At 42.6% G+C, this 27,883-nt stretch overlaps 2 protein-coding genes across 5 annotated transcripts; one reads left to right on the top strand and one right to left on the bottom strand.

Annotated features, from left to right (window-relative positions):
- Window positions 1-10,928: 10,928 nt before the first annotated feature.
- Window positions 10,929-19,925, top strand: LOC108249017 (myosin light chain kinase, smooth muscle). Of its 4 annotated transcripts, none has more exons than XM_017438170.3 (18): window positions 10,929-11,094; window positions 11,384-11,686; window positions 13,095-13,241; window positions 13,353-13,505; window positions 13,602-13,727; window positions 14,134-14,178; window positions 14,276-14,409; window positions 14,504-14,660; window positions 14,822-15,130; window positions 15,234-15,330; window positions 15,430-15,633; window positions 16,166-16,383; window positions 16,627-16,750; window positions 17,640-17,792; window positions 17,887-18,016; window positions 18,179-18,260; window positions 18,406-18,546; window positions 19,074-19,925. In XM_017438170.3, exons 2-18 carry the CDS (start codon window positions 11,539-11,541, stop codon window positions 19,277-19,279), a joined length of 2,574 nt encoding a protein of 857 aa, XP_017293659.1. In that variant the 5' UTR covers window positions 10,929-11,094; window positions 11,384-11,538; the 3' UTR covers window positions 19,280-19,925. The 4 variants fall into 4 exon arrangements, with proteins under 4 accessions (XP_017293659.1, XP_017293667.1, XP_017293636.1 ...); XM_017438178.3 differs by having other exon boundaries at window positions 10,929-11,132; window positions 14,279-14,409; XM_017438147.3 differs by having other exon boundaries at window positions 10,929-11,132.
- coasy (CoA synthase) lies at window positions 19,630-26,798 on the bottom strand. The gene is made up of 10 exons (XM_017438189.3): window positions 26,643-26,798; window positions 25,195-25,895; window positions 24,879-25,093; window positions 24,422-24,553; window positions 22,657-22,846; window positions 22,367-22,431; window positions 22,203-22,287; window positions 21,051-21,148; window positions 20,705-20,851; window positions 19,630-20,618 (listed from the first exon to the last, which is right to left on the bottom strand). The coding sequence occupies exons 2-10, from the start codon at window positions 25,859-25,861 to the stop codon at window positions 20,559-20,561; spliced, it is 1,659 nt and encodes a 552-aa protein (XP_017293678.1). The 5' UTR covers window positions 25,862-25,895; window positions 26,643-26,798; the 3' UTR covers window positions 19,630-20,558.
- Between the last annotated feature and the right edge of the window lie 1,085 nt (window positions 26,799-27,883).

The following is a 27,883-nucleotide window of genomic DNA, read 5'->3' as shown; positions in this document are numbered from 1 at the left end:
ATTCCAAAGGTCTATGGTCAAAACTGTGAAGGACTTCAGCGTGATAAGGGTAATTATCAGGGCAAGAAGTGGAGCTGAGCGGCTGTGAACGGTGAAATCCATCCCTTGTGGACAATGATGGCAATAATGCAGAAAGATCCATGAAAGTTATGGAATAGACTATTCTTTTCTCTCCCCATATGGACTGAAGCTGGGAGGAACTGTACCCAACAAGGCCAGGGAGATGTCATGCTTGATACCGTGCCCTTTGAAAGTAATTCATAGTTGGATGTTTGTATCCATGTGACGAGCTCCCATCCTGCATGACAAAAATAGGAGGTTCAATCAATGCAAAAGCCACAAAGATGTGTATATTTGTGAGTGGGATAAGTGCAGATTCACTGGAAGTTGACTCAAACTGAAGGAGAAAGATTTCCTTGGAAAAGATCAAAGAAGCACAGATGAGAAACACAAAGTCATCGTACCGGACACGTGTAAAGGAACAGTTCAGATCTTTGAACAAGGGTTGTGAGAAAATGCAACAACCAACAGCCTACATGTTGTAGACAGAATTATGAATAAACTCAGTTTGGAGAAAAAGTTTAAACCTGACCAGATTGACGAGCTAACGGCTAGTTTGAGTGGGACCAGGACTGCCTTAAAACAGCTCCGATCTCAAAAATGTCAGAGTGGTTCACGCAGATGCCATTTCAGTAACCAGCAGGAATATTTTATCTCTGCTAACCAAAACATATTGTTGATTTTAGATAATTGTAAAAGAAGAAAAGCTGAATCCTAACCTATTCTAGTCTACCAGTTTCCTAAAGAAATACAGAAAAGTTTTTGTCACACTTTCACACTGTCTGAGCTCCCTCCCCAGCTTGTGGACCTGAAGCAGCTGCAGGAAACCTGGTCGGACTCCACAGGCCCCTGGCTGCAGCAGAGCCGTCTCCAGCAGAGTGAGCTCCGGGGGTGCCTGGGTGGCTTCTCTGTTCCACAAATCCTCCTCTGCTTCCATCTCTGTTGGTGCATTTCTCAAAAGTTTACGCCAGAGACCGATGCCCCGCGAGGGACTGTGCTGCTTACTACGATTTTACGCCATCAGATTTTTCTCTCTGTTTTTTTTTTTACCCATGAGAGAAACAGTTGGCTTTTTATGGAAGAAACATGATAACAAAACAGACTCAGTGTTTATTAATTCAAGAAGCTCTACCAAGGAACTGTCTGTTCATGAAGATTTATCTCATGTCGAGGTTTGCATCTAAAGGGATTCTGACTAAAACAACAAATTGTAAAGTTTGAGATTGATGCTTTTGTCATCACAGTTAAATACAGATGAACATGAGTGAAATCAACTCCACAAGAGGGCGCACTTTGTTCCCGTTCGACTTCACAAACACCTTGAAACAATCAGCCGAGCTCAAGGGTGCCTGACTGCTATTGTCTTTTGTTCCACTGTGATGGGATTGATGGACTAATAAAGTCTGCATGTCTTGGAGGGCGTGTCGGCCGGGAAACAGAACGGACAATGATGTACTCATAAGCGGCATGTCTTTGAAAGGCTCCATGAGAACAGGAAGTAAAATCATTACCATAGTTGGAACACTCGGATTCAGAGAGAGGACTTTGTCCTTCCCACGCCGAAATGCTTTTCCTGTTTGGAATTCCAAAGGTCTATGGTCAAAACTGTGAAGGACTTCAGCGTGATAAGGGTAATTATCAGGGCAAGAAGTGGAGCTGAGCGGCTGTGAACGGTGAAATCCATCCCTTGTGGACAATGATGGCAATAATGCAGAAAGATCCATGAAAGTTATGGAATAGACTATTCTTTTCTCTCCCCATATGGACTGAAGCTGGGAGGAACTGTACCCAACAAGGCCAGGGAGATGTCATGCTTGATACCGTGCCCTTTGAAAGTAATTCATAGTTGGATGTTTGTATCCATGTGACGAGCTCCCATCCTGCATGACAAAAATAGGAGGTTCAATCAATGCAAAAGCCACAAAGATGTGTATATTTGTGAGTGGGATAAGTGCAGATTCACTGGAAGTTGACTCAAACTGAAGGAGAAAGATTTCCTTGGAAAAGATCAAAGAAGCACAGATGAGAAACACAAAGTCATCGTACCGGACACGTGTAAAGGAACAGTTCAGATCTTTGAACAAGGGTTGTGAGAAAATGCAACAACCAACAGCCTACATGTTGTAGACAGAATTATGAATAAACTCAGTTTGGAGAAAAAGTTTAAACCTGACCAGATTGACGAGCTAACGGCTAGTTTGAGTGGGACCAGGACTGCCTTAAAACAGCTCCGATCTCAAAAATGTCAGAGTGGTTCACGCAGATGCCATTTCAGTAACCAGCAGGAATATTTTATCTCTGCTAACCAAAACATATTGTTGATTTTAGATAATTGTAAAAGAAGAAAAGCTGAATCCTAACCTATTCTAGTCTACCAGTTTCCTAAAGAAATACAGAAAAGTTTTTGTCACACTTTCACACTGTCTGAGCTCCCTCCCCAGCTTGTGGACCTGAAGCAGCTGCAGGAAACCTGGTCGGACTCCACAGGCCCCTGGCTGCAGCAGAGCCGTCTCCAGCAGAGTGAGCTCCGGGGGTGCCTGGGTGGCTTCTCTGTTCCACAAATCCTCCTCTGCTTCCATCTCTGTTGGTGCATTTCTCAAAAGTTTACGCCAGAGACCGATGCCCCGCGAGGGACTGTGCTGCTTACTACGATTTTACGCCATCAGATTTTTCTCTCTGTTTTTTTTTTTACCCATGAGAGAAACAGTTGGCTTTTTATGGAAGAAACATGATAACAAAACAGACTCAGTGTTTATTAATTCAAGAAGCTCTACCAAGGAACTGTCTGTTCATGAAGATTTATCTCATGTCGAGGTTTGCATCTAAAGGGATTCTGACTAAAACAACAAATTGTAAAGTTTGAGATTGATGCTTTTGTCATCACAGTTAAATACAGATGAACATGAGTGAAATCAACTCCACAAGAGGGCGCACTTTGTTCCCGTTCGACTTCACAAACACCTTGAAACAATCAGCCGAGCTCAAGGGTGCCTGACTGCTATTGTCTTTTGTTCCACTGTGATGGGATTGATGGACTAATAAAGTCTGCATGTCTTGGAGGGCGTGTCGGCCGGGAAACAGAACGGACAATGATGTACTCATAAGCGGCATGTCTTTGAAAGGCTCCATGAGAACAGGAAGTAAAATCATTACCATAGTTGGAACACTCGGATTCAGAGAGAGGACTTTGTCCTTCCCACGCCGAAATGCTTTTCCTGTTTGGAATTCCAAAGGTCTATGGTCAAAACTGTGAAGGACTTCAGCGTGATAAGGGTAATTATCAGGGCAAGAAGTGGAGCTGAGCGGCTGTGAACGGTGAAATCCATCCCTTGTGGACAATGATGGCAATAATGCAGAAAGATCCATGAAAGTTATGGAATAGACTATTCTTTTCTCTCCCCATATGGACTGAAGCTGGGAGGAACTGTACCCAACAAGGCCAGGGAGATGTCATGCTTGATACCGTGCCCTTTGAAAGTAATTCATAGTTGGATGTTTGTATCCATGTGACGAGCTCCCATCCTGCATGACAAAAATAGGAGGTTCAATCAATGCAAAAGCCACAAAGATGTGTATATTTGTGAGTGGGATAAGTGCAGATTCACTGGAAGTTGACTCAAACTGAAGGAGAAAGATTTCCTTGGAAAAGATCAAAGAAGCACAGATGAGAAACACAAAGTCATCGTACCGGACACGTGTAAAGGAACAGTTCAGATCTTTGAACAAGGGTTGTGAGAAAATGCAACAACCAACAGCCTACATGTTGTAGACAGAATTATGAATAAACTCAGTTTGGAGAAAAAGTTTAAACCTGACCAGATTGACGAGCTAACGGCTAGTTTGAGTGGGACCAGGACTGCCTTAAAACAGCTCCGATCTCAAAAATGTCAGAGTGGTTCACGCAGATGCCATTTCAGTAACCAGCAGGAATATTTTATCTCTGCTAACCAAAACATATTGTTGATTTTAGATAATTGTAAAAGAAGAAAAGCTGAATCCTAACCTATTCTAGTCTACCAGTTTCCTAAAGAAATACAGAAAAGTTTTTGTCACACTTTCACACTGTCTGAGCTCCCTCCCCAGCTTGTGGACCTGAAGCAGCTGCAGGAAACCTGGTCGGACTCCACAGGCCCCTGGCTGCAGCAGAGCCGTCTCCAGCAGAGTGAGCTCCGGGGGTGCCTGGGTGGCTTCTCTGTTCCACAAATCCTCCTCTGCTTCCATCTCTGTTGGTGCATTTCTCAAAAGTTTACGCCAGAGACCGATGCCCCGCGAGGGACTGTGCTGCTTACTACGATTTTACGCCATCAGATTTTTCTCTCTGTTTTTTTTTTTACCCATGAGAGAAACAGTTGGCTTTTTATGGAAGAAACATGATAACAAAACAGACTCAGTGTTTATTAATTCAAGAAGCTCTACCAAGGAACTGTCTGTTCATGAAGATTTATCTCATGTCGAGGTTTGCATCTAAAGGGATTCTGACTAAAACAACAAATTGTAAAGTTTGAGATTGATGCTTTTGTCATCACAGTTAAATACAGATGAACATGAGTGAAATCAACTCCACAAGAGGGCGCACTTTGTTCCCGTTCGACTTCACAAACACCTTGAAACAATCAGCCGAGCTCAAGGGTGCCTGACTGCTATTGTCTTTTGTTCCACTGTGATGGGATTGATGGACTAATAAAGTCTGCATGTCTTGGAGGGCGTGTCGGCCGGGAAACAGAACGGACAATGATGTACTCATAAGCGGCATGTCTTTGAAAGGCTCCATGAGAACAGGAAGTAAAATCATTACCATAGTTGGAACACTCGGATTCAGAGAGAGGACTTTGTCCTTCCCACGCCGAAATGCTTTTCCTGTTTGGAATTCCAAAGGTCTATGGTCAAAACTGTGAAGGACTTCAGCGTGATAAGGGTAATTATCAGGGCAAGAAGTGGAGCTGAGCGGCTGTGAACGGTGAAATCCATCCCTTGTGGACAATGATGGCAATAATGCAGAAAGATCCATGAAAGTTATGGAATAGACTATTCTTTTCTCTCCCCATATGGACTGAAGCTGGGAGGAACTGTACCCAACAAGGCCAGGGAGATGTCATGCTTGATACCGTGCCCTTTGAAAGTAATTCATAGTTGGATGTTTGTATCCATGTGACGAGCTCCCATCCTGCATGACAAAAATAGGAGGTTCAATCAATGCAAAAGCCACAAAGATGTGTATATTTGTGAGTGGGATAAGTGCAGATTCACTGGAAGTTGACTCAAACTGAAGGAGAAAGATTTCCTTGGAAAAGATCAAAGAAGCACAGATGAGAAACACAAAGTCATCGTACCGGACACGTGTAAAGGAACAGTTCAGATCTTTGAACAAGGGTTGTGAGAAAATGCAACAACCAACAGCCTACATGTTGTAGACAGAATTATGAATAAACTCAGTTTGGAGAAAAAGTTTAAACCTGACCAGATTGACGAGCTAACGGCTAGTTTGAGTGGGACCAGGACTGCCTTAAAACAGCTCCGATCTCAAAAATGTCAGAGTGGTTCACGCAGATGCCATTTCAGTAACCAGCAGGAATATTTTATCTCTGCTAACCAAAACATATTGTTGATTTTAGATAATTGTAAAAGAAGAAAAGCTGAATCCTAACCTATTCTAGTCTACCAGTTTCCTAAAGAAATACAGAAAAGTTTTTGTCACACTTTCACACTGTCTGAGCTCCCTCCCCAGCTTGTGGACCTGAAGCAGCTGCAGGAAACCTGGTCGGACTCCACAGGCCCCTGGCTGCAGCAGAGCCGTCTCCAGCAGAGTGAGCTCCGGGGGTGCCTGGGTGGCTTCTCTGTTCCACAAATCCTCCTCTGCTTCCATCTCTGTTGGTGCATTTCTCAAAAGTTTACGCCAGAGACCGATGCCCCGCGAGGGACTGTGCTGCTTACTACGATTTTACGCCATCAGATTTTTCTCTCTGTTTTTTTTTTTACCCATGAGAGAAACAGTTGGCTTTTTATGGAAGAAACATGATAACAAAACAGACTCAGTGTTTATTAATTCAAGAAGCTCTACCAAGGAACTGTCTGTTCATGAAGATTTATCTCATGTCGAGGTTTGCATCTAAAGGGATTCTGACTAAAACAACAAATTGTAAAGTTTGAGATTGATGCTTTTGTCATCACAGTTAAATACAGATGAACATGAGTGAAATCAACTCCACAAGAGGGCGCACTTTGTTCCCGTTCGACTTCACAAACACCTTGAAACAATCAGCCGAGCTCAAGGGTGCCTGACTGCTATTGTCTTTTGTTCCACTGTGATGGGATTGATGGACTAATAAAGTCTGCATGTCTTGGAGGGCGTGTCGGCCGGGAAACAGAACGGACAATGATGTACTCATAAGCGGCATGTCTTTGAAAGGCTCCATGAGAACAGGAAGTAAAATCATTACCATAGTTGGAACACTCGGATTCAGAGAGAGGACTTTGTCCTTCCCACGCCGAAATGCTTTTCCTGTTTGGAATTCCAAAGGTCTATGGTCAAAACTGTGAAGGACTTCAGCGTGATAAGGGTAATTATCAGGGCAAGAAGTGGAGCTGAGCGGCTGTGAACGGTGAAATCCATCCCTTGTGGACAATGATGGCAATAATGCAGAAAGATCCATGAAAGTTATGGAATAGACTATTCTTTTCTCTCCCCATATGGACTGAAGCTGGGAGGAACTGTACCCAACAAGGCCAGGGAGATGTCATGCTTGATACCGTGCCCTTTGAAAGTAATTCATAGTTGGATGTTTGTATCCATGTGACGAGCTCCCATCCTGCATGACAAAAATAGGAGGTTCAATCAATGCAAAAGCCACAAAGATGTGTATATTTGTGAGTGGGATAAGTGCAGATTCACTGGAAGTTGACTCAAACTGAAGGAGAAAGATTTCCTTGGAAAAGATCAAAGAAGCACAGATGAGAAACACAAAGTCATCGTACCGGACACGTGTAAAGGAACAGTTCAGATCTTTGAACAAGGGTTGTGAGAAAATGCAACAACCAACAGCCTACATGTTGTAGACAGAATTATGAATAAACTCAGTTTGGAGAAAAAGTTTAAACCTGACCAGATTGACGAGCTAACGGCTAGTTTGAGTGGGACCAGGACTGCCTTAAAACAGCTCCGATCTCAAAAATGTCAGAGTGGTTCACGCAGATGCCATTTCAGTAACCAGCAGGAATATTTTATCTCTGCTAACCAAAACATATTGTTGATTTTAGATAATTGTAAAAGAAGAAAAGCTGAATCCTAACCTATTCTAGTCTACCAGTTTCCTAAAGAAATACAGAAAAGTTTTTGTCACACTTTCACACTGTCTGAGCTCCCTCCCCAGCTTGTGGACCTGAAGCAGCTGCAGGAAACCTGGTCGGACTCCACAGGCCCCTGGCTGCAGCAGAGCCGTCTCCAGCAGAGTGAGCTCCGGGGGTGCCTGGGTGGCTTCTCTGTTCCACAAATCCTCCTCTGCTTCCATCTCTGTTGGTGCATTTCTCAAAAGTTTACGCCAGAGACCGATGCCCCGCGAGGGACTGTGCTGCTTACTACGATTTTACGCCATCAGATTTTTCTCTCTGTTTTTTTTTTTACCCATGAGAGAAACAGTTGGCTTTTTATGGAAGAAACATGATAACAAAACAGACTCAGTGTTTATTAATTCAAGAAGCTCTACCAAGGAACTGTCTGTTCATGAAGATTTATCTCATGTCGAGGTTTGCATCTAAAGGGATTCTGACTAAAACAACAAATTGTAAAGTTTGAGATTGATGCTTTTGTCATCACAGTTAAATANAAAATCAAAGGATCTTTTTACACAATTACAACAGAAAATGAAGATGGAGGTCATGAAAGGCTGACTTTGTTTTCCAGGCTACGAGGAGGGGGTTGAGGATCCAGGCTGAGGTGGAGAGTGAGCAAGCTGGTGAGCCTCAAGTGAGTGTAACGCTTTCACAGGTTTGATCAAGTGCGTGGAGGCGATCCAGAGCCAGAGGTAAGTACAACGCAGAGAGGCATCTGTCCATCTGTCTTTTCAAGAGAGGACGAATTAAGGGAAATAAAGACATCGCTTTGAGGAGCCAACACAAGAACTGGCCACAGTGACCGCAGAGCATCAGTCAGGTGCTCGTTGGAGCAACAGTGAGATCGTAAGCTTCAGGTGAGATGACTGGACCTGGAAGTCATCCAGCCAGCCAGCAGCTCCACCTTGAGAAAAGGGAGGATAAAAGGGGAAAAGGAAACCAGAAAACCTGAAATTTAATTCAGGCTGCTTTAAGTAGCTCTTTGATCTACAACCAAGTAGAACAATTTAATTGTTTTAAAGGCTTTTTTTAAACTGAAGTCTGTATAATTTTCATAAACTAGAAGCAGGTCCACGAGTTCATACAAGTGCAGCTGAACACAGAACCGAACAGCTTGGATCACAACACAGAAAAAATCAGGACTTTTTTTCTGATGACAACACTTTATTGAACCAAAACATTTTGTAGCTGATCTTTAACAAAGCAGTTTAAAGACAACTCAGTGTGAAAAGGTGGATGCGGTGGAGTCGTAGATTTCAAATGTCAATCTGCATATTTTTGACAGCTGGAAAGCAGATGTGCATCTGCATACCACCAATGCAGGGCACTGAAACTCAAAAACAACATTAAAAAGATCCACAAAATACAAGAAAAAACGAACAACAGATGGGGTTTTTCTTTTCAACTCAAACTTAACAGAAATCACACAGCCTCTTCTGGCAAAGAGGACTATTAGCTCTCAGAATGTTTAAACTCCTCCTTCCTATCGGGTAACGGCGACACTTTTCTTTTTATTTGCAGTGACTATCAAAACACTTGATGATGCATAAATGCGTTATCTTGTAAAAACACAAGTTAAGACTTAAAAACCTTCCCAAAGTCCAGACACTAACGACCCGGACTGATCCAAGTAAAAAATAGGCAGAAAAATGAAAACAAATTATTTGAATCCCTAAAGAAACATTTCTGTTTGTTTGTGGATTCTGTGTTTAGATTTTTTTTTTCTTGTGGAATCCAGCAATTCAGTTTGTTTACTTTTGTTTGAGATATGCTGGCCGGATCAATGACCCGCTAAAAAAAACAGAGGTTTTATAAAGCTGGCCGACGGGGGAAAAAAGGGGCGTCAGGATATTTTCTGCCTTTTAGCTCGGCTTCATTGCTCCTGACGCTCAGTCTGCTTCATCAGTCGGTAAACTGCTCGGGCCGCAAGTACGTTTGCTCACTAAAGTAAACACATTACACCTACACCACATTCCAGAGAGTTCTCTTTACATTCTTGTTGAAAACACCCAGGAAAAAAAAAGAAAACTATTATTAATTAATAGTACTTTTGTTTGTGTCAAAGTTACACATCAATAGATGTTTTTGAGATTAGATAGTGATATTTTCAAAACTTAAACAGTTCATTGCCCAATTAGTCCACTTGAAACCAAAACTAACAATAATTAAAGGCCTCCTTAAAAGGAATGCACATCATCTGTCGCCTTTCATGCCAGAGTTTTAGACTGAGATCTGCTTCTGTTGAGACACTATGGAGTTACACACATTCTCATGTGACATGCATCATGCTCAGAGTACCTGTTGTGAATAACTCAGCTACTACCACGTCAAATTTTAGCTCACTATCAGCAAAACTCATTAAGTTGGAGTCATTCTTGCATTGGTTTTTGTGTCATGTTGTTTTGTGTTGGTCCGCCTTCGCCTTCCAGTGTTGGGCAATGAAGATTACAAGAAAGTCAAGAGTCCTTGAGAGCAAAACATAAACTTTGCATAATATTGTGAAACAAACCAAGCAGAGAATGGTTTACATCATCCACCTTCTCATCCTTTAACAAGCCAATAGGTTCATGCGATTTAAATAGCCCAGAGTGTCAAGTCTGTGGCTGCAGCTTTAGCCCACATGCTGAACACACCCAGGAGACCAAGTAGATGAAACAAAAATGTTTATTTAATCAATGCAGATTAAAGGGCAGGCAAACTGGCTTCTCTGGAATAGTGCTGTCCACTGAGAGGGAGAGAGAGTCTGTATTAATTTATAGTTAGAGATGGTGTGACTGAACTTTAAGAGCAACAGCTTACAGAGTAATGGAGGTTGTTTGCCTAGGAGGGGTGACGGGGTCTGGAGTGAATGTCCTGTAGGACCGTAGGAGTCTGTAGAGGCGAGGTCTCCAGGTGGCGGTGGAGGGTGAGCAGGGTTCGGTATGGAGGTAGCGTTCCGGCGTGGTATCTCTTAGCGAGAGGTAGTCCTTTCCCAGAACCTAACTCTGATCTGGAAACCAGCACAGTGCTCAAGGTCCAAGAGAGTAACCTGGAACAAAGCATAAACTTATGAACAAGGCTTAGATCCTAAACACTGGTCAAAACTAGAACACGGCGTGAACAAGGCACAGGTACTAAATCTTGGTCAGGTAGGTAACACACATACACAACATGTTAACACTCTGACATTGAAGTGCTGGCAGACGACTCCCTTTAAACCTCCCTGATGAGCACCTGATGAGGAACACCTGCTGCAGCAACCACCTGGAAGAACCCACGCCATCTACTAAAGAAAATATGAAAGCAGCAGGCAAAACACACCAAAATATTCCAGAACCCTGACACAGAGAAAGCCAGCCTGGAGCTAAGAGTTGTTATCAACAACAAAACAAGTAAATTAGTGCTTCAGACACACCTAGAACATTCAGCTCATTCGGTATAAGTTGCAGTAAAGGTTTTTTTATTCATAGGGAACCTTGTGGTCACATCATCCCAGGGCTCCACATATATTCATGCAGACAAGCAGGGACTTTAAAGAGTTTTTTTTTTTCCTTCCTAGGATTCACCTGCCGCACAGCAGATTGAACTTTCACTCAGAGTTGCTCTACTGGCTCTTCTTGTTTCATGTTGTAACTCTGACGGAGTGGCAACAGTTTGCAGACGGTTCACTGGCAGAAACGGCATTTACGGGGAATAAAAATGGATAAAAGCAGCTGTCAGAGGAGAAAAGTAAGAATGATTTGAAAGAGGAGATTATCTTTGAGGAGGTAAACCTACTACTTTTTAATTCCCCTGTTGTCTTACTTCCCCACCTTGTTGCTTTCTGTTATGGCTCAGATTGAATGTTTTCCACACATTTCCTACTCTCTCTTTCTGTTCCTCCTGTTCAGAGTACATGGGGGGGGGCAGTGGGGGGATGGACATGTGTGTTTCTGATTAGCCTTCTGATAAAACTGCCTGTTTCCTGTGTACTTTGGGGCAGAGAGAAAGCAAAAAGCTTCCCCCTTTCTTGTTATAGCATCACGGAGGACGTGTAAACCCGGACAGAGCGAGCATGGAGCACATAACTTTCACACCAAGCCCATAAACCGAGCTGAGCCAAGAGGAAGAAGAGGCCCAGCAGATGAGACAGTGTTTAAATCTCAGCTGTCGACTTGGTTTTTGGGCACGAACATGGACAAAGATGGTGACAAACAGAAGACGTATGTGTCCACCTTTCGACTGGCCCTCAGGCCTCAGCGCTGTGTGGGGAAGCAGAATGGCCTGGAAACCAGTAACAGGACAATAACAGGAAACAAACTGGAATTCACATCTGCAGGAGGTAAAGGTCCTGAAAACGGCACTTTTATTTTAAATCTTTCATTTCCTTTTATTTTTATTAAAATAAAAAATAGGAAAAGTTTTGAAATTGTAAATTTTTTTTTATTTATGATCATTTTCTGCAAGTTTGATTATAAGCCATCCACCGGTTCATGAGATGTTTTGATAAAGCTACAGACAAACGCACACACATACACAGGCAAAAACGTGATCGCCTTTGCTTTCGGTGGATGGCATCAAGCTCAAAGTGGCCATGAGTTTCACAGTTTATCAGGTTGATTTAAAAACTGAATGTGGTTTAAATAGTTTGCAAATTGCTGCATTTGGTTTTCATTCTGCAAAGCATTACAAGTGCTCTGAAAACAGCTAGATGAGTCACATGTTTGTAACATTTCCATGGTTCGTACACTATCCTCAGCCCACTGAAGCTCCTTCAAGTTTAAACTAAATCCCTCTCACATAAACACAAATAAAGACTAAACTATGACTCCTGTAAAAGTCCCTTTTCTCCTTAGATTAAGTGGAAATGTAACTTAAATGCAATTTGTGGGACCCCCCCTTTCTCCCCTAGATGTGCATATTCTCAAACAGACTGACAGCGTTCTGCCATATTCTCATACATCTGATTTGCAAAATAAAACACACCTGAAATTAAAGGCCTAGCATTACTTGAAGGAATGCATATCGCCCGCCATCTTTCAGGCCACAGTTTTAGACTAAAATCATCCTATGTTGAGAAAAAAAATGATGAAGCGGTAGCCATTTTGGACGAGCCTTAAAAATAATAAGTGATCTGTTGGCATTTGGTGTATTTGTTGTGAATGAGACTCAGCTACTACCACATCAAATTTTAGTTCAGTGTCTGTAAAACTGACTGGGTTATAGCCATTTTTGTGTTGGCTAACATCATTTAGCTGTCGTGGTCATCTTGAATTGGACTGACTCTAGAACCTGGTTCTGGTCAAGGGTTCTTCCTGTTTCCAATGTGCTCGGAGTATACACTGAGGATGACTCTCGGCTACAACCACACCAGTTTTCAGCTTGATATATGGAAAATAGACTGAGTTATAACTATTTATGTGTTTGCTTAGGCTGCAGCCATCATGAATTAGATTCACTTTAAAAGTTTATTAGTTGTAGATGTAAATGCAAGGATTTTCTTTTGGCGAGTTCCATTAAAATCCGTCCAAAAATGAGATATTTTGCTAACACGACAGACAAATTAACACACACACAAACACTGGAAAAAACATTCCTATCTGCCTTCGCCTTTCCCAATCAGGTGATAAATATTAATTTAGGGTTTAAAAGGTGGCTGGTCAGCAAAGAACAACAACAAAGAATAACTGACAAATAAATCTGACAGGTTTTTTTATTTTATGATTTCTCTCCTTCTCCTTCTATATTAGATGTCAAACCAGCCAAAATTCAGACTGCGGAAGCCCCTCACTTTAAAGAACCACTCAGGGACTGCTCTGTCTGTGACGGAGGTGACGTCACGTTTCACGGTGTCATCACGGGCAGTGAGCCGATGAGGGTTTCCTGGCTGCACAATGGTAAACTTTTAAAAAATGCAATTGCGACAAGAAAACAAAGACAGAAAGCTGTTCTGCAAGCTTGAATTTTAAGAAGATTTATCTGCTCCCATGAATTCTCTTTGCATTTAGGTGTGGCTGTGAATTCAGGCAACGCTTCCTTCAAAACAAGCGTCGCCAGCCTGACCCTAACTCAGTGCTCACACGGAAAAGCTGGCGTGTACACCTGCGTAGCTGAAAACAGCGCTGGGAAAAGATCAAGCAGTGCTGTTTTACAAATCACAGGTAAAGTTACACATTCCTCAGACAGATCAAGACCTGCGTAACCAGTAATCACTGAAAAGATCCGTTGACAATGACGTATGTGTCACTCTTGAAAAGGAGCAGCAACAAAGGAAAACTCCAGAACAAACCACCATGACACGTTCAAGACAGTGTCACAGGAAAACAATAAACGGTCCTCAGCTGCGGAAGGGAAAAGTCAAGCCAGAGAGGAAAATGACAAAGGTATACACTTGAAAATCATTTGAAACATTCTTTTTTAACATTGAGTTTTAGATAACTATTTTAAAAAGGAACATTTTATAATCATGGGAGGCAGGAAAGGTCCAGTAGCTGCCAAATTGGTAAAATACCAAAAGTCGTAGTGCACAGTTCCAAGTCAAGCTGAATGTTTTGATATATGAATGGTTAAAATGAGCACAAAGTATGCTGAAGTAGTCCAAAGAACACATGGAAAACACTATAAAAAGAAAGAAAAACAGCATTCACACCAATACAGTTCATTGGCTGTGAGTTCAGGTCACTGTTTGCCCTCACAACCGAACATGACTGCTGCCGTCTGATTGGTTAGTTATTGTTTAAAATCCCCAATCAGGCACACACCTGTAAATCCACCTGCTTCGTTTCTCAGTTATCAGAGGCACCAACCTTCAAGCAAAAGTTTCCACGAGCAAAGGTAAGTTGGGGGAAATTCCACATCAAGTGAGCAACCAAATAAAGCTGAAGGTCTGTAGCGTTTTTAACTCTGGTGAGATTTCTTCCCCCTGTGACAGCAGGGCCTTCTGTGCAGTTCCTTGACCCGCCGAAGAAGGTTGAGGCTCGCGCCGGTGAGCAGGCTCAGCTACGCTGTGAGTTCAGGAGCGGCTCTCTTCCTGTGGCCTGCTGCTGGATTTATAACAAACGCAAAGTAAAACTCTCACAGACTGATATGATTTAAGAATTAACCCAATTGTGTCCACCGGCTCTGTTAAAGCTCCTCTGGCCTCCTCCTTCCAATCCAGGTGGTGGCAGGAGGCCCTCGGACTTCGGTTCGGAGGACAGGGACCCAAAGCAGCGTGGAGATCTCTCAGGCCGTCCCGGAAGACGCAGGCTTGTACACCATTGTTGTCCAAAACAGACACGGCTCGGCTCAGCACACAGTGTGTCTCAGCGTTGTAGGTGAGGTTTCAGGACGATGTTGTTCCCTAAATGCATGCCTCTTGTTGCAAACATCTCAACAAGACTAATCAGTGGTTTAAACATGTTCAATTAAAAAAATTGGCAATAAAACTCCAGTATCTCCAGGTTTACATTTCAAATGCTGTTTCTTTTCTCCTCAGATCGACCCACCCCGCCATCATCCCAGCCCATTGTTTCCAGGTTGTCTGCAGAATCCCTGGTTCTGTCCTGGACCGGCCCCAGCTACGACGGGGGCACAGCCGTGTTGGGCTACATTGTAGAGGTCAGTCCAGAAGTCCCCAACAAGCCTGGGAGCTGGACTGAAATAAGCAGGTGTAAAAACACCTCGTACCACATCCTCTCGGGCCTGGAGCCTCTGGGACGGTACCGGTTCCGCGTCAGAGCGTACAACTCAGTGGGGATCAGCGAGCCGAGCCAGGAGTCTAAGTCTGTCAGGATGGCCACTGCGAGTGAGTGATGTGCTGGTGGAAACTAATGGCAGAAAGTCGTGAGTTTGACATAACCGCTGTGAGAAAAGTGCTTATTTTTCTGTTTGTGTATTTGCGCCCAAAGAGACGAGGAAAGAAGAGCCCGAGTCGTACGTTACAGTGACCATTGACACCAAACACAAGGTCAGGGATCACTACGATGTGCACCAGAGGCTGGGAGTGTAAGCAAGGATTTCATTTTGCCAGTTCTTTTACGATCAAATTCTAACCGGTTACCGACCATCCACAATGCTTCCTAAATATTTTGTTTCTTCAAACAGTGGAAAGTTTGGCGAGGTGTACCGGTTGACCCACAAGGAGACGGGTCAAGAGAGCGCGGCCAAGTTCTACCGGGCCCGAACCTCCAAGGAGAAGTCGGCAGCTCGCAAGGAAATCCAACTAATGAACAAGCTCCATCACCCAAAGCTTGTCCAGTGTCTGGCTGCCTATGACACCCGCTCAGAGATGGCCTTGATCATGGAGTAGTAAGAAATCTTCGTCTGCTAAACATTTTGTATTGATGTGACAAGTTTCAGGCCAGTGTTTAACATTTAAAGCTAAATATTCCTTCAAATCAATTCAGTTTAATGTATTGTGGTGATGTATTTGAGCACAATTCCCCACCCTGAGCAGCACGGTGACAGTGGAAAGGAACGACTTCCTTTTACCAGGAAGAAACCTCCAGCAACTGGTGGAGCCTGAGAACTTAATCTGTGACTCTTATTCTACCTTTAGAAACTCTAGGAACCACAAGTAAACCTGCAGTCTGAGAGCTGAGTCCTCTGTTAGGAAACAATAAGGTCTTTAATAAAACATGGAGCTTGGTTGTAAAGGTTTTTGTGTGTGAGAAGTGGAAGCAGAGTTTTGGATCAGCTGTAGGTTATTTAGAATTCTCTGCACATCCTGATGATGAAGACTTATAATCCAGCCAAGGAGTGATAAATGCACGGATGGGTTTTCTGCATCATTAAGGCTTGCATCAGGGCCACGATCCCGACTTACTGTTTGTCCATTTAGCATTGCAGGCGGGGAGCTCTTTGAACACATCGTGGGCGACAACTTTGAGTACACGGAGCCCAACAGTGCTCGCTACATGCAGCAGATCCTGGAGGGCATGCAGTACGTCCACAAGCAGAACATCGTCCACCTGGACCTCAAACCGGAGAACATCGTCTGCGTGGATCCGTCCGGCACGCGGATCAAGATAATTGACTTTGGCTTGGCCACCGAACTAGGTGAGGAAACAGCATTACACTCACGGCAATGATAGGATCGAGGATTGTCTGCATTCCTGGAGGTTAACAGCTGCAATTACGTCACGGCAGCTCTTTAACCAGATAAAGGCTGGGGACTTCTTTAGCTCAGCAGAGGCAGATAAACCTTTGAGGCTCGGCGTCCCAGAACATCTGACTAATATTAGAAACACTGGAAGTCTAAACATTCATAGCAGTTTGAAAATGTTTTGTCTTGTTTTTCAGAGAAGGGTAAACCTGTTATGGTGATGCATGGCACTCCGGAGTTTGTGGCCCCCGAGGTGGTCAACTTCGAGCCTGTGGGGTTTGAGACGGACATGTGGAGCATCGGCGTCATCTGCTTCATCTTGTAGGTTCAGCTTCAGTTATTGTGTTTTACTAAATTTATCAACAGGGAGACAGAACGAAAAACTTACAGACTTTAGTCCACGTCTTGTTTTTATTGCCAGTTCTTTTATCTACGTTTGACTGTCATTAAACGTAATGTTTCCAAACAAATGCAGATTTGGCGCCATCTACTGGTTCTGTCCTAATATGACCAATTCTTACCAATGAAAATTAATTCAAAGCTGTTTATGAACTAAAATGAGCCTTTTTAGCATTAGTGGGTACAGAGGGGGACATGTTTGTGAAACAAATGTAGTTATCAGCTTCTGCTTAAAGTTGAGCAGTAGTGTTTTTTGCCTGTGTCTGTGTGCCTGTTGGCAAAATATCTCATGAACCACTGGATAAATTTTACTAAAACCTGCAAAAAGTAATCATTGGATGCGCATCTACAGCTGATTACCTTTTTGGAGTCACTATGGCAAGCTTACCTTTAAAGATAAACCCTAATATGGCTATAATTTAATCAATTTTACAGATATTGACCTAAAATTTGGTGTGGTGGTAGCTGAGACTAATCTAAAACACGTATCTGAGTACAGACTGTGCAACAGCTTTGTTTAAAAAAAAATTGCCATTATTTATTTGCTGTCATCTGTCTGTTAGCAAAATATCTCACAAATCAATGGATGGATTTTAATGAAACTTGCAAGAAATATTCACTGGATGAAAATCTACAACTGACTGACTTTTGGAGTCAATCTAAATCAAGATGGCTGCCACAGCTAATCGACATTAGCCAACACATAAATGGTTATAACTCAGTGCTGCAGATACTGAGCAGAGAAACTGATGGGCGATCTGCCTCCCTTGGAAGAATGCTAGGCTTTAATTTATTATGCTTCATCATCCAGGCTCAGCGGAGAATCCCCCTTCCAAGGAACCAACGATGCTGAGACTTTAGCGCTTGTGACCGCTGCCAACTTTGACTTTGACCCTGAGAGTTTTGAAGACATTTCGGACGAGGCCAAAGACTTTATCAGCTCCCTGCTGAAAAAAAACTCAAGGTATCTCTGCCCTATTGTTTTTGTCCTTGTTGATCACTTCATCTTGCAAAGTCAATGAGACAAACTTTTGGTTTTATTTTATATTTAACTCCAGAGCCAGGCTGTCCTGCACAGAGGCCCTCGCCCACTCCTGGTTGGCTTCTTTTACCCCCTTGAGCCGCAGACCCACCAAGTCCCTGAGGAAAGACAAGATGAAGCATTTTCTGGCCCGACGCAAATGGAAGGTATCTCAGTTGAAAATGTAATAACCTCAGAACTGATGAATTCGAAACGAAAAGCTTCTCTGTGATAGATTTGTAATTCAAGTCCTAAAAATCAGACTTGGAGCTCGGCTTTGAGACTTGTTAGTCATGCAGGGCTATTTTTCCTTTTCTTTCAACCTCCAGAAAACTGGCCAAGCTGTTCTGGCCCTGAAACGGATTACTAACCTCTCCAACAGGCCCGACTCTCCTGGCAGCTCCTCAGAGGGTAACGGACACAATGTGCTCCTTCACTACAGATCTGCATCCATGCGGCCGATGACTCACAGTTTTGAGATGTCACTTCAAGTTTACACTCTTGTGATCAGCAGGGCCTTATTTCGTCTGCTTTCCTCCCTCCCTCTCTGATCCAGAGCCAGGCTGGAGCCAGGAGGCAGAGGAGGCCATCCGCTCGCTGGACAAGCAGCTGCAGACTGAGCCGCGCTTCCAGCAGGTCCTGAAGGACGTCAGCCTCCCAAAGGGAGCGACTGCTGAGCTGACATGCCTCATTGATGGTAAGGACAGGCCTGAGATGCACGTTTTAGATCTCAAAACACACTTTCGCAGCGCAAAAGCAGTGACTTAACTACATATAAGTATTTATTTTGACGCTAAAAATGAATCTCCACGTTGTTGTTAGGCAACTCCATCTATTGGATGCTTTTCAGTTTTGACACAATAATCCACTTTAACGCCTTTCCTGACACGGTTTAAAATGACTCAACTTGTGGTGACATATTGAAAGGGGCCAGTGTTTTAGCATCTAATGAAAATTCATTATTTAGTACTATTTCTTATTCATATAATCCATAACAAAGTGTCAAAAACAGGATACATTTATCAGTTCTGTTGTCTACCTAGTGTCATGTAGCTAAATAACCACCAAAACTGACCACAAAAGCTGTCTTAACTCGAGTTTTTCTTTAAATATAAACTAATGAAGTGTGCTTGTAGTTAAGATTAATCCCATATCCAATTGGGTCTTGGGTAGATCTTTAAATCTAGAGTTTGTTTAATGTTTGGTTCTGTTGCCCAACCCTAGGGTACCCTCAGCCAGAGGTGAAGTGGCTTCATGACGGCGGGCCGCTGTCGGACCCGAGCAGAGTGACGGCGCAGGAGCTCGAAGACGGGCTCTGCTCTCTGGTTCTGGCCCACCTGACGCCCTCTGACTCGGGGGTCTACGTGTGCCGAGCCAAAAACAAGCTGGGGGAAGCGATGTGCTCCGCTAAACTTAATGTGGAGCTCTGAGGGAACGTGAGCCGGGGTTGGGCGAGGATTTTCCTTCACCGCAAAAGGTGGCATCGTCGTCCTCAAATGTCCAACGAACGGGAACCATTTTAACTGTCCGTCTCTCACATTTGTACTCGTTTGTGCACTTTGTCTCTTCAATATGTGGCTGCGGTTACTTTTAATCACAAGGTGAGAATATGCTACCACAGCTGAGATTTGCTTTATCACAATATCTGCACAGTTTTGTATTTTAGAATGTCGTTAACATGTGAAAGATTATTAAGGCATTAAAAATAAATATAATATTGAAGAAATGTTTTGACTGAGTAGTAAAAATGTTGTGAAATGAAGAAAGAAAGGGGGACATATTGATAGAAAACTCCTTTATTTCATGTTTGTGTGTCTGCGTATGACGCCGTCACAAGACGACAGACAACTTAAAGACTTTTATATTAGTGTGGCTAAAGCAGACAGTATTTCCATGTTTTGTAAACATTTAATAAATTTTCTCTGGCTTGTAACACAACTGACTGACACTCTGGTCTCTGAGGCATTCAGGGTCCTCTGGACAAAGCGGTACTGAAATATTCTGATGGAACTGGCTCATACAAAACATTTGATAGTACGAAGAGAAGCAAATCATTTACTTTCCATTAACAAAACTCCCCCTGCTCCAGAAAACTAAATGTAGTTTACCTCATGTTGCACATTTTTTATATAAATCTGTTTATTTTAGTTTTGTCTTTTACTTGCTTTTATTCATTAGATCTTTCAGTAATTTGCAGTATTTCTCCACATTAGACACCACTAATGATTTAAAACTTTCCCCAAAGGCTGAAACTAAAAATAAATCATAACATTTTATGGATTTTTATTTTATTTTTTTTAAAACAATGCCATCCTCATTTTCTTTTCTAAGACTCTCATTAGTGAATACAACTTGCAGAACTTAAAAAACTTCATCTTGAAATTTCCAGTTTTCCATTTTGAAGGCGTGCCGTTGTTCAGAATAAAAGCCGACCTAAATGATTTATTTATTAAAAAGTTCACCTTTTCTCCCCACATTCAACTTTGCATTAAAAAGTTTACCCAGGCACTAGGTCGTTGTCAAAGAGGGGACATTTTGCAGTCGTTTCATAACTCTTTACTCTCTTTTTTTTCCTCCTCCTTTGTCTTTTAAGGCAGCGTATCCTTATTTGGATTAGTCATCGATGCACACGCATCCCCAGGCCTGACAGATGCTTGTTCTGTGTGCGTGAGTCAGCGCTGATATGATGTAGAGACCCCGGATGTGTTCCTATAGTCCTTCGGCTTTCTGTTGGATTCTCTTCTGAAGAAGATGCCAAGCTTTCAGCACCTAAAAAAAAAGAAGGATTTTCTTATGTTAAAGTCTGTAATAATTGTATGAAACCCACGTTGCTGACAGGATGATGAGCGGCTGACCTGTTTCTGAGTGACCTCTGGCTCCCAAAGAGTGCTCAGCACGACATTAGCGTGCTCGACTTGTTTGCTGTTCGGCCACTGACTCTGCAGCCTGCGCAGGGCGTCTTCTGTGCTAACGCCGTCCCGTTCGGTTATTCTCAACACCGCCTTGAGACGAGAAGGCAAACGAGAGGGCAGACGAGTGGAGCAGAGCTTCGGTCTGTAACAGCTGTGGCACACTCTAGTGGCGATGTTTAAAAGTTACGATTAAAACGCCACAACACAAATTTGTTCATTTATTCTTTTATCCTCCCATCATAGCAGGTTATAAGTGCTGACTCCTGTTTGTGTCAGGTGAACGCTTTACCTCCTCCTCGGGGATGATGGTGACCCAAACCTCGTGGACCAGGTCAGTCCAGCCGGCCTCGAGAAGAACAGCTGCATCTACCACACAGACCTGTTTCCCTGCACAAAGAAATCCAACGTTTATTCTACCTTTAAAGGAAATAAGCAGCACAAACAGACACCTTGAAGAGGATCCGACAAGCAGCAGAAGTTTGTTCGGAGTCAAACATCCTCCTGAACGTCAGTATTTATCAGCTTCAGCTGCTTTACTGATTACCCAAACCTTAGTTTTCAGTCAATCTTAGGACGCAGTTCAGTTTCTCACACATCCAACTTAAGACCTTTTTAAAATCCCTAATTTAGATTTAACTAAAAAGGCCAATTTTGCGCATTATTTGTCCCAGTTAAATACGGTTTCTCAGGGTTTCTGCAAGTTTCAATCACTTAAATTTAAGACCTTTTGAAAGACCATTAAGATTCAAATTCAAAACCTAGGTGAATTACAAAAAAATAACAGGTCAATGGAAATGTTGTTTTCAGACTAATTGTATTTAATTTTATTTAATTTCAAATTCAATCCGAATGATTAAAGAAGCTACAACAAGCCCGTTTCGGGAGCGGAGCAGCTCTGGCAGAGAAGGCTGAATGTCTGCTAATAAAGCCCTTCTGACAGAGTTTTGTTAAAGTATAATAACATCTGAAATCCTCAGAACTAACAATGAATGAAAGCAGACAATGCATTTAAAAAGAAGCTGATAGAAGCAATGAATAAACATACAAATTTAAGGTTGAAATTAAATGTATTTTAGGACCTAAAAGGAAAAACAAGACCCTGCAGAAACCCTCCGTTTGGTTTTCTTCTTTCCTTCAGCACCTTTCATAACTTTTAGATGCACACAGAAAGAAAATAAGAGTTACAAAGTCCCAATTTTAAACCAAAGAAAGTTAATCTTTTCCCACTGCTGAAACGACTCGTTTGTGGTCCAGCCTGATTTCTGCTACACGATAACACCAAGTAACAAACCGTATTACGTTCCCGTGGGCCGTAATGAGAAAATGATTAAAAAGCACAGACTCCAAGGAAGGTTGGAGGAGATTAGGACTGAAAAGTTACAGAATTTGAAACACAAAAAAAAACCGATGAAGCGCTGAGAAAGCAAATTCAAACAGACACCTTCGTCTCTGGCTCGGGTGATTCGTCTCTTCACCAGCAGAGCGATCTCAGGCCACACGATGTCCGTGAGAGATTTTAACCGCTCCTGCAACAAACACGTCCTCTTTAGTTGGGGGCAGAAATACAGCTCTGTTGTTGCAGAAGGGATCTGCAGAACAATATACCTGGTTCCCGAAAACCTTTTTCCCTAACGCCCGTCGGTTGATGGTTTTGTCCTCGTTCAGAATTTCTAAAAGAGACAAAATGAACTCATCAAAGCCCTGGAGTTTCTATCCTTCAGAGTATAACCAAAATAAATGATCAGACTGCCTGCGTTTGAACTAATTGAAGAAATTTTGGCTTCCTAAACCATCTGAAAAGTTTGATTTCTTTTATTATGTCCAACAGTTTTTTAAACCTAAATCAGAGTTGTCGTCCTGCATTTAATCAGTGGGTGCATCTGATGTTCCCCTACCTGACCCAAACTCTTGCAGCACCTTGCGATAGGCCTCCGTGCCGACCTGGTACACCTCATGACCCAGTTTGTCGCAGTCAATGCCGACCGCGCCCAGAGCCTCCAGCTGTTTGGCGATGGAGCTCTTCCCGCTGCCGCTGCCTCCCGTCAGGCCGATCACATACGGAAGAGGAGGGAGGCGGGACGCGTCCTGGCCCAAAGGAGACGGGAGAGACAAGAAAACACGCCGGCGCTGAAACGTGAGATTACAGCTCGGAGGTGACAGACATGTAGAAATGTGTGTGTGTGTGTGTGTAGGGGGGGACAAAAGAGCTAAAACAAGTCTGACCTGTTCAGGAGCTGCACCCTCACAGAGGAAGTCCAGAAAGTAAAGATCAGTCGACCGGAAACAAAGAAAGTGAGCTTTTTTTTTTTTTAATGAGTATTAACTCCCAACACTTTAAACTCTGGAATTTTATCTCTCAAAAGGGAGTCGTTGTGAGCAACACAGAAGCAACACAAAAAAAAAAGGAACAAAAAAGGTTGTTGACTAGGTATTCATTTAGGATCAACGTCCACTTTTTGCAGAAGCAGCTAGGTTTTCTTTTTAAAGGAGAACAATGTTGTTTACCCTCACTTAGCTGACTTATTTGGGTTTAATGTTTCACTTCAATAATCAATTAAAAAAAAGAAGCAATTTGGATAATTACTCCATTTTTACCAAAGGCTGCGCTGTTTCTTTAGGGGTTTTTTATGAAAAGTGAATAAATAATGGCCCACGTTAAGATATTTCGCTCTTTTTTTCATTAAAAAAATAAGCAATAATCAATAAAATGGCATAAAAAACAAACAAAAAAGCAACTGCATGAGTGACGCTCTTGTAATAAACCTTTGCTGAGATTCTGAAGCTATTTTAAGCCATCGATAGCAAATAAAATGTCTTCACAAACAACTTTTCATTATAAAAGCAGACATAGTTCATAATTTATTAAAGTAATTCTTTCCTTCATAAAGTTAATGGTTTGTAAACTGTAGCTTTTTTCTTTTTTTGCTTAAATTTGACCTAAACCAGCCACACACTGACAGGTATTAGGAGCAAATACAGACAAGCCAATAAAATAAGACAAAAGGTCTTTTTTTAAACATATTCAATAAAAAATATACTTGTAAGTGGCTGTCTGTTTTTGATGACATGCTCTTGTGCAGCAGTGCAGGTAACTGAGGATCAGTTCTGAGAATCTAAACGAATTTTAGTTCCTCTCTGCAGAACCGTTTCAACTTTAGGATGTTGGTAAGTTTCCTCAAACAAGCTGCTCCCGCCACAACATTCCCCCTGGATTAAGTTTAGGGTTTTGACTTAACAGCAGACATTAACCTTTATTTGGTAGCTCAAAAGGTTGTCGTGTTTCTGCATAAATCACCTAATTTGTAGTTTAAAAAAAACCAAACAAACAAACAAAAAAAACTTCTGAACACTTTTTTCCAATAAAAATGTACTGATATCCTTCAGAATTCACAACTGCAATGTCACAACCAGCACTTTTGCTGTCATAGACACACTAAAGTCTTGTTTCATAGGTTAGATAAGTGTTTCTTTTAATATGACGCATTAAAGCTAAAGCGTTTTTCTCCTCCTCATCTATTTGCAAAACTTAGTTTTGGTAAACAGCCAGAAGTGACTCAGACTTTAGAATCAGATGCTTAGAAGCTATCAGAGTTCATTTAGGAACGTATGAACTGTTGCAAGCTTCGCTCCTAAAGAAAACCTTCGAGCTCCAGCGCTTACTTTGGGTGGATTGAGGAGGGTGCCCAGCAGACGAGAGCGGAGACTGGAGGAGCTGATCTTCTCCTCCTCGATCTCATTGCGGTGGGCGTCCTTAAGCAACTGGATCTCATGAAGGACAAGAGGCGGAAGGCCCTGGTTTAAAAAGCAGACAACAAAACCTTTGATATATATGTTCTTTAGACCCATTTATAAGCAAGGAAATACAGGAGCTGTAAAGAAGAGTCACGGTAATCTCAGGTGAGTTCAGAGAAGTTCTGTTGTCTTCAATCAAACCCTAAAAATAAACCCTGATCCCATGAAACTGGTGTCCTGTTCCTTCTTTTTATGGTTTGTGTGACTTTGATGCAGCTCCATCGTTTCTCAAAAACAATCTGTTTGAATGTGCTCGCTTGTTTTTGGCTGCATCAAGGCGCAGCTGTCCATTTATGCCATACATGTTGTTCTGATCCCGACTTACGTTCTCCAAGCGCTTCTTGTTGACAGCCTCGCCTCCCTTTCTAGTCTCCTCGCTGACCAAAATGCACTTCAGCTGGGGGTCCACGACAGACACCCCAAAGGGGTCTTCAAGGGGCACGATCTCCACCTGCAGGGAGGGTTTGGTGTCCTGGAGAAACTCCTGTAGCTTCTGCACTCGCACGGAGTACGGCTCGATCAGTTCCTTTAGAACTTTCTCTGAAACCAGAAGAGGAAGAGGAAGCCAGGAGAACCGGCTTCTGAATTTGGTTTTCACAAATCAGCTGAACACGAGAAACTTTCCATGAACTGATACTCACTTTTAAGCATTGCTTGGTCACACACGCCGATGACAAACCTTCTGTTGGCTAGAAGACATGAAACGCTGAGTAATGTCCTGTGGGCTCCGTGCAGGCGGTCAAACGTCCCCCCTACCACTATGTCACTGTATGTCTCTAAAGGTTCTGCCTTTTCCTCTTGATTTATCAGAGGGTCCTCCTTCTCCTGCTGCTTTCCCAGCTGTGGACTAAGCAGGACCGATGGGATACCGGGCCCACAGACGTAGCAGTGACCGGTGTACTTCTGCAAACACTGAGTGACCTGATGGGACTGATGTGGATCCTGGACTGCAAAGTCTGTCAGCACCACCTCCGGGGAGTGAGACAGGGACTGCGGCGTGGGGAAGGGGCAGCCTGGAGTCGCCACCCCGCCGCACGCTCGCACGTTCGTCAGCAGAACGCGGACATCCAAGTGGCCGCAGACATCTGCCGCGTTGCTGTAAAGGCGAGTGATGAGCGAGGACAGGTCCACCACCGGGGGGATGAAGACCGGCCGGGGCTGGCTCCCACCGCCCAGGTTCAACCCGGGGTGGAGGTGCACGTACAGCGTGCGGTCCACGATTTGAGTGGCCGAGCTGAGAACTGGAGCGATGCGCAGAGGGAGGGTCTGGAGGGGAGACGTCAGCACGAGGATGCCCGTGCCGAACATGTTAGTGTCTGATGTCCCAGCAGCCGAGGAGTCACTGAAAAACACAAAGGAGGGAGGAGGAGTGGGGAAAGTGCTTTCATTAAGAGATTAAACATTAAACAGGCCAGCATACGAGCTGCATTTAGAGGTTAGCTGTTCTTACCAAATACGGAAAGAACAGAATGATTTACAAACTCTAACAAGAGCACTGTTATTCTGTGGGAGCTCCAGGTCATGCTACACATTTTCTCCCTGTGATATTCAGTCAGAAGCTGTCATGCACCTCCCTGACATGAGTGAAACCATGATTTCCTCTTGTTTAAATTTACACAGGACTGAACAAAGTGCTTTATAAACACAAGCAAATTCAAAAACACCCTAAAATACAAATCCTGTCAGCAAACAACCACTCCTGCTATTAGAAACATGATCATATTAATGGTTGTCTGCACTCCTAACCAGCATCTTTAGCTGTAAGTTCAGCTAATATATCTGCAGGTTAGCTATAGCGGCTAAAAGTGATTCTTATCAGGAAATCTTCAGATTCACTTTTAGGTGCAGAGCTAACTAGCTAGTGCTACAATCATAATGCGAGAAAAGGAAAATAAAAAAAGTAGCGACGACACAAAATAAAATGAGCTCAAAGTGAGCAGGACAGTCATTTCAACGAGTCAGTAATCTGTTATTTGTTGCGTACAGTTTGTATTTTGTTCCAGACATCTTATGGCCCGTAAACACAAGTGTAAGTCGTTCCGGACTGGCAATATGCAAGTTAAGGACTTAGAGTTTAGCAGCGGCTTACCTCCGATGGAGCAAAAAATCTAAAGCGAGATGGAAAACGAACTGGTCGTGAAGTAAAGATGAACAACTGTACACATATTTACTGGGCAGATTGTTCGTCAGACAACTGAAGAACTGGAGAGAAGTTACTTGGTCTGCATCATTTTGGCACCGGCGTGCGAAGAGGTGCGCCGAGTAGACGAAGGACGTCGAAGTGGTCTGAATGAATCAGCGAAGTAGATTTTATTCTGTTCTACAATACGTTTTTATTGTTAAAAGTTAATGTCATAAAAACATTATTATCTGTCCAGGTCACAAAGTAACGTTCTACATATGCTGTAAACGTTTCTGCCTTTCTATAACATATAAAAACTCTTCCCACTCAGCTTGTCATTTTTTTCTTGTCATCTCATGCTCCGGCAAAAGAAAAAGGAGTGGAGCCACTCACATGTGAACCGGGGTTGGCTAATCACGTGACAACTTTGGGACAACGTGATTCGTTGAAGTAACTGGGATTTTTTGGGAGGCTGGGAATTTTGGGATATGTAGTCGTCTTGGAAAGATGAGCTGTTTAACACTCAGCAACATGTTAAGTGAAATATAAAAGCGCAATAACAGCAAAAAGAAGTTAATTAGAGAAAGAAATATTTACATTTTGTACAGCGTGATTTCAAACAACAAAAAAAAAGCTATATACTTCGCTCTATTTTTCTTCTTCTACGGTTTTTTAATGTACAAATACATCAACCTTTGTGACATGATGAATTTTTCCTCCTTTTCACATTAAAAAGCAAGAACACAACTTGGCAACTAAAAGTTAATTTGATTAAAACTGACAAAAATTTAAAAATGCAAATTTAAGCTAGAAAAGTGAATGATGGGAGCTGTAAAACAAGCAGAACAAAAAACTAAAATGAGCCAAACACTAAGAGCTAAAAGCATCAAGACACTAATAAACAGCTAAAAGAAGTAAAATGTCAACTTGAAGCTAAAGGTGGCAAAACAGTAGCTAAAAGTAAATAAACACTAATTAAAAACCAAAAGTAGCAATATGCTAACTAAAAGTAGCTAAACAGTAGCTAAAAAAGCGAGAAGTACCAAAATTCTTTAAGATCCCATTGTAATCCTACAGGGAAAATATTTGTAAATAAAGTTTAATATTTTGAAAAGTACAAAAGTTACAACAACTAAAGGTCATAGCGCCAATTTTCTGAACGAGCTGAACATCTTTGTATACGAACAGCTAAAATAGCCTAACAGAAG

The sequence above is a fragment of the Kryptolebias marmoratus genome, linkage group LG17, assembly GCF_001649575.2.
Source record: "Kryptolebias marmoratus isolate JLee-2015 linkage group LG17, ASM164957v2, whole genome shotgun sequence".
Taxonomy (NCBI): Eukaryota; Metazoa; Chordata; class Actinopteri; order Cyprinodontiformes; family Rivulidae; genus Kryptolebias; species Kryptolebias marmoratus.
This window is presented reverse-complemented; position numbering and strand designations above follow the sequence as displayed.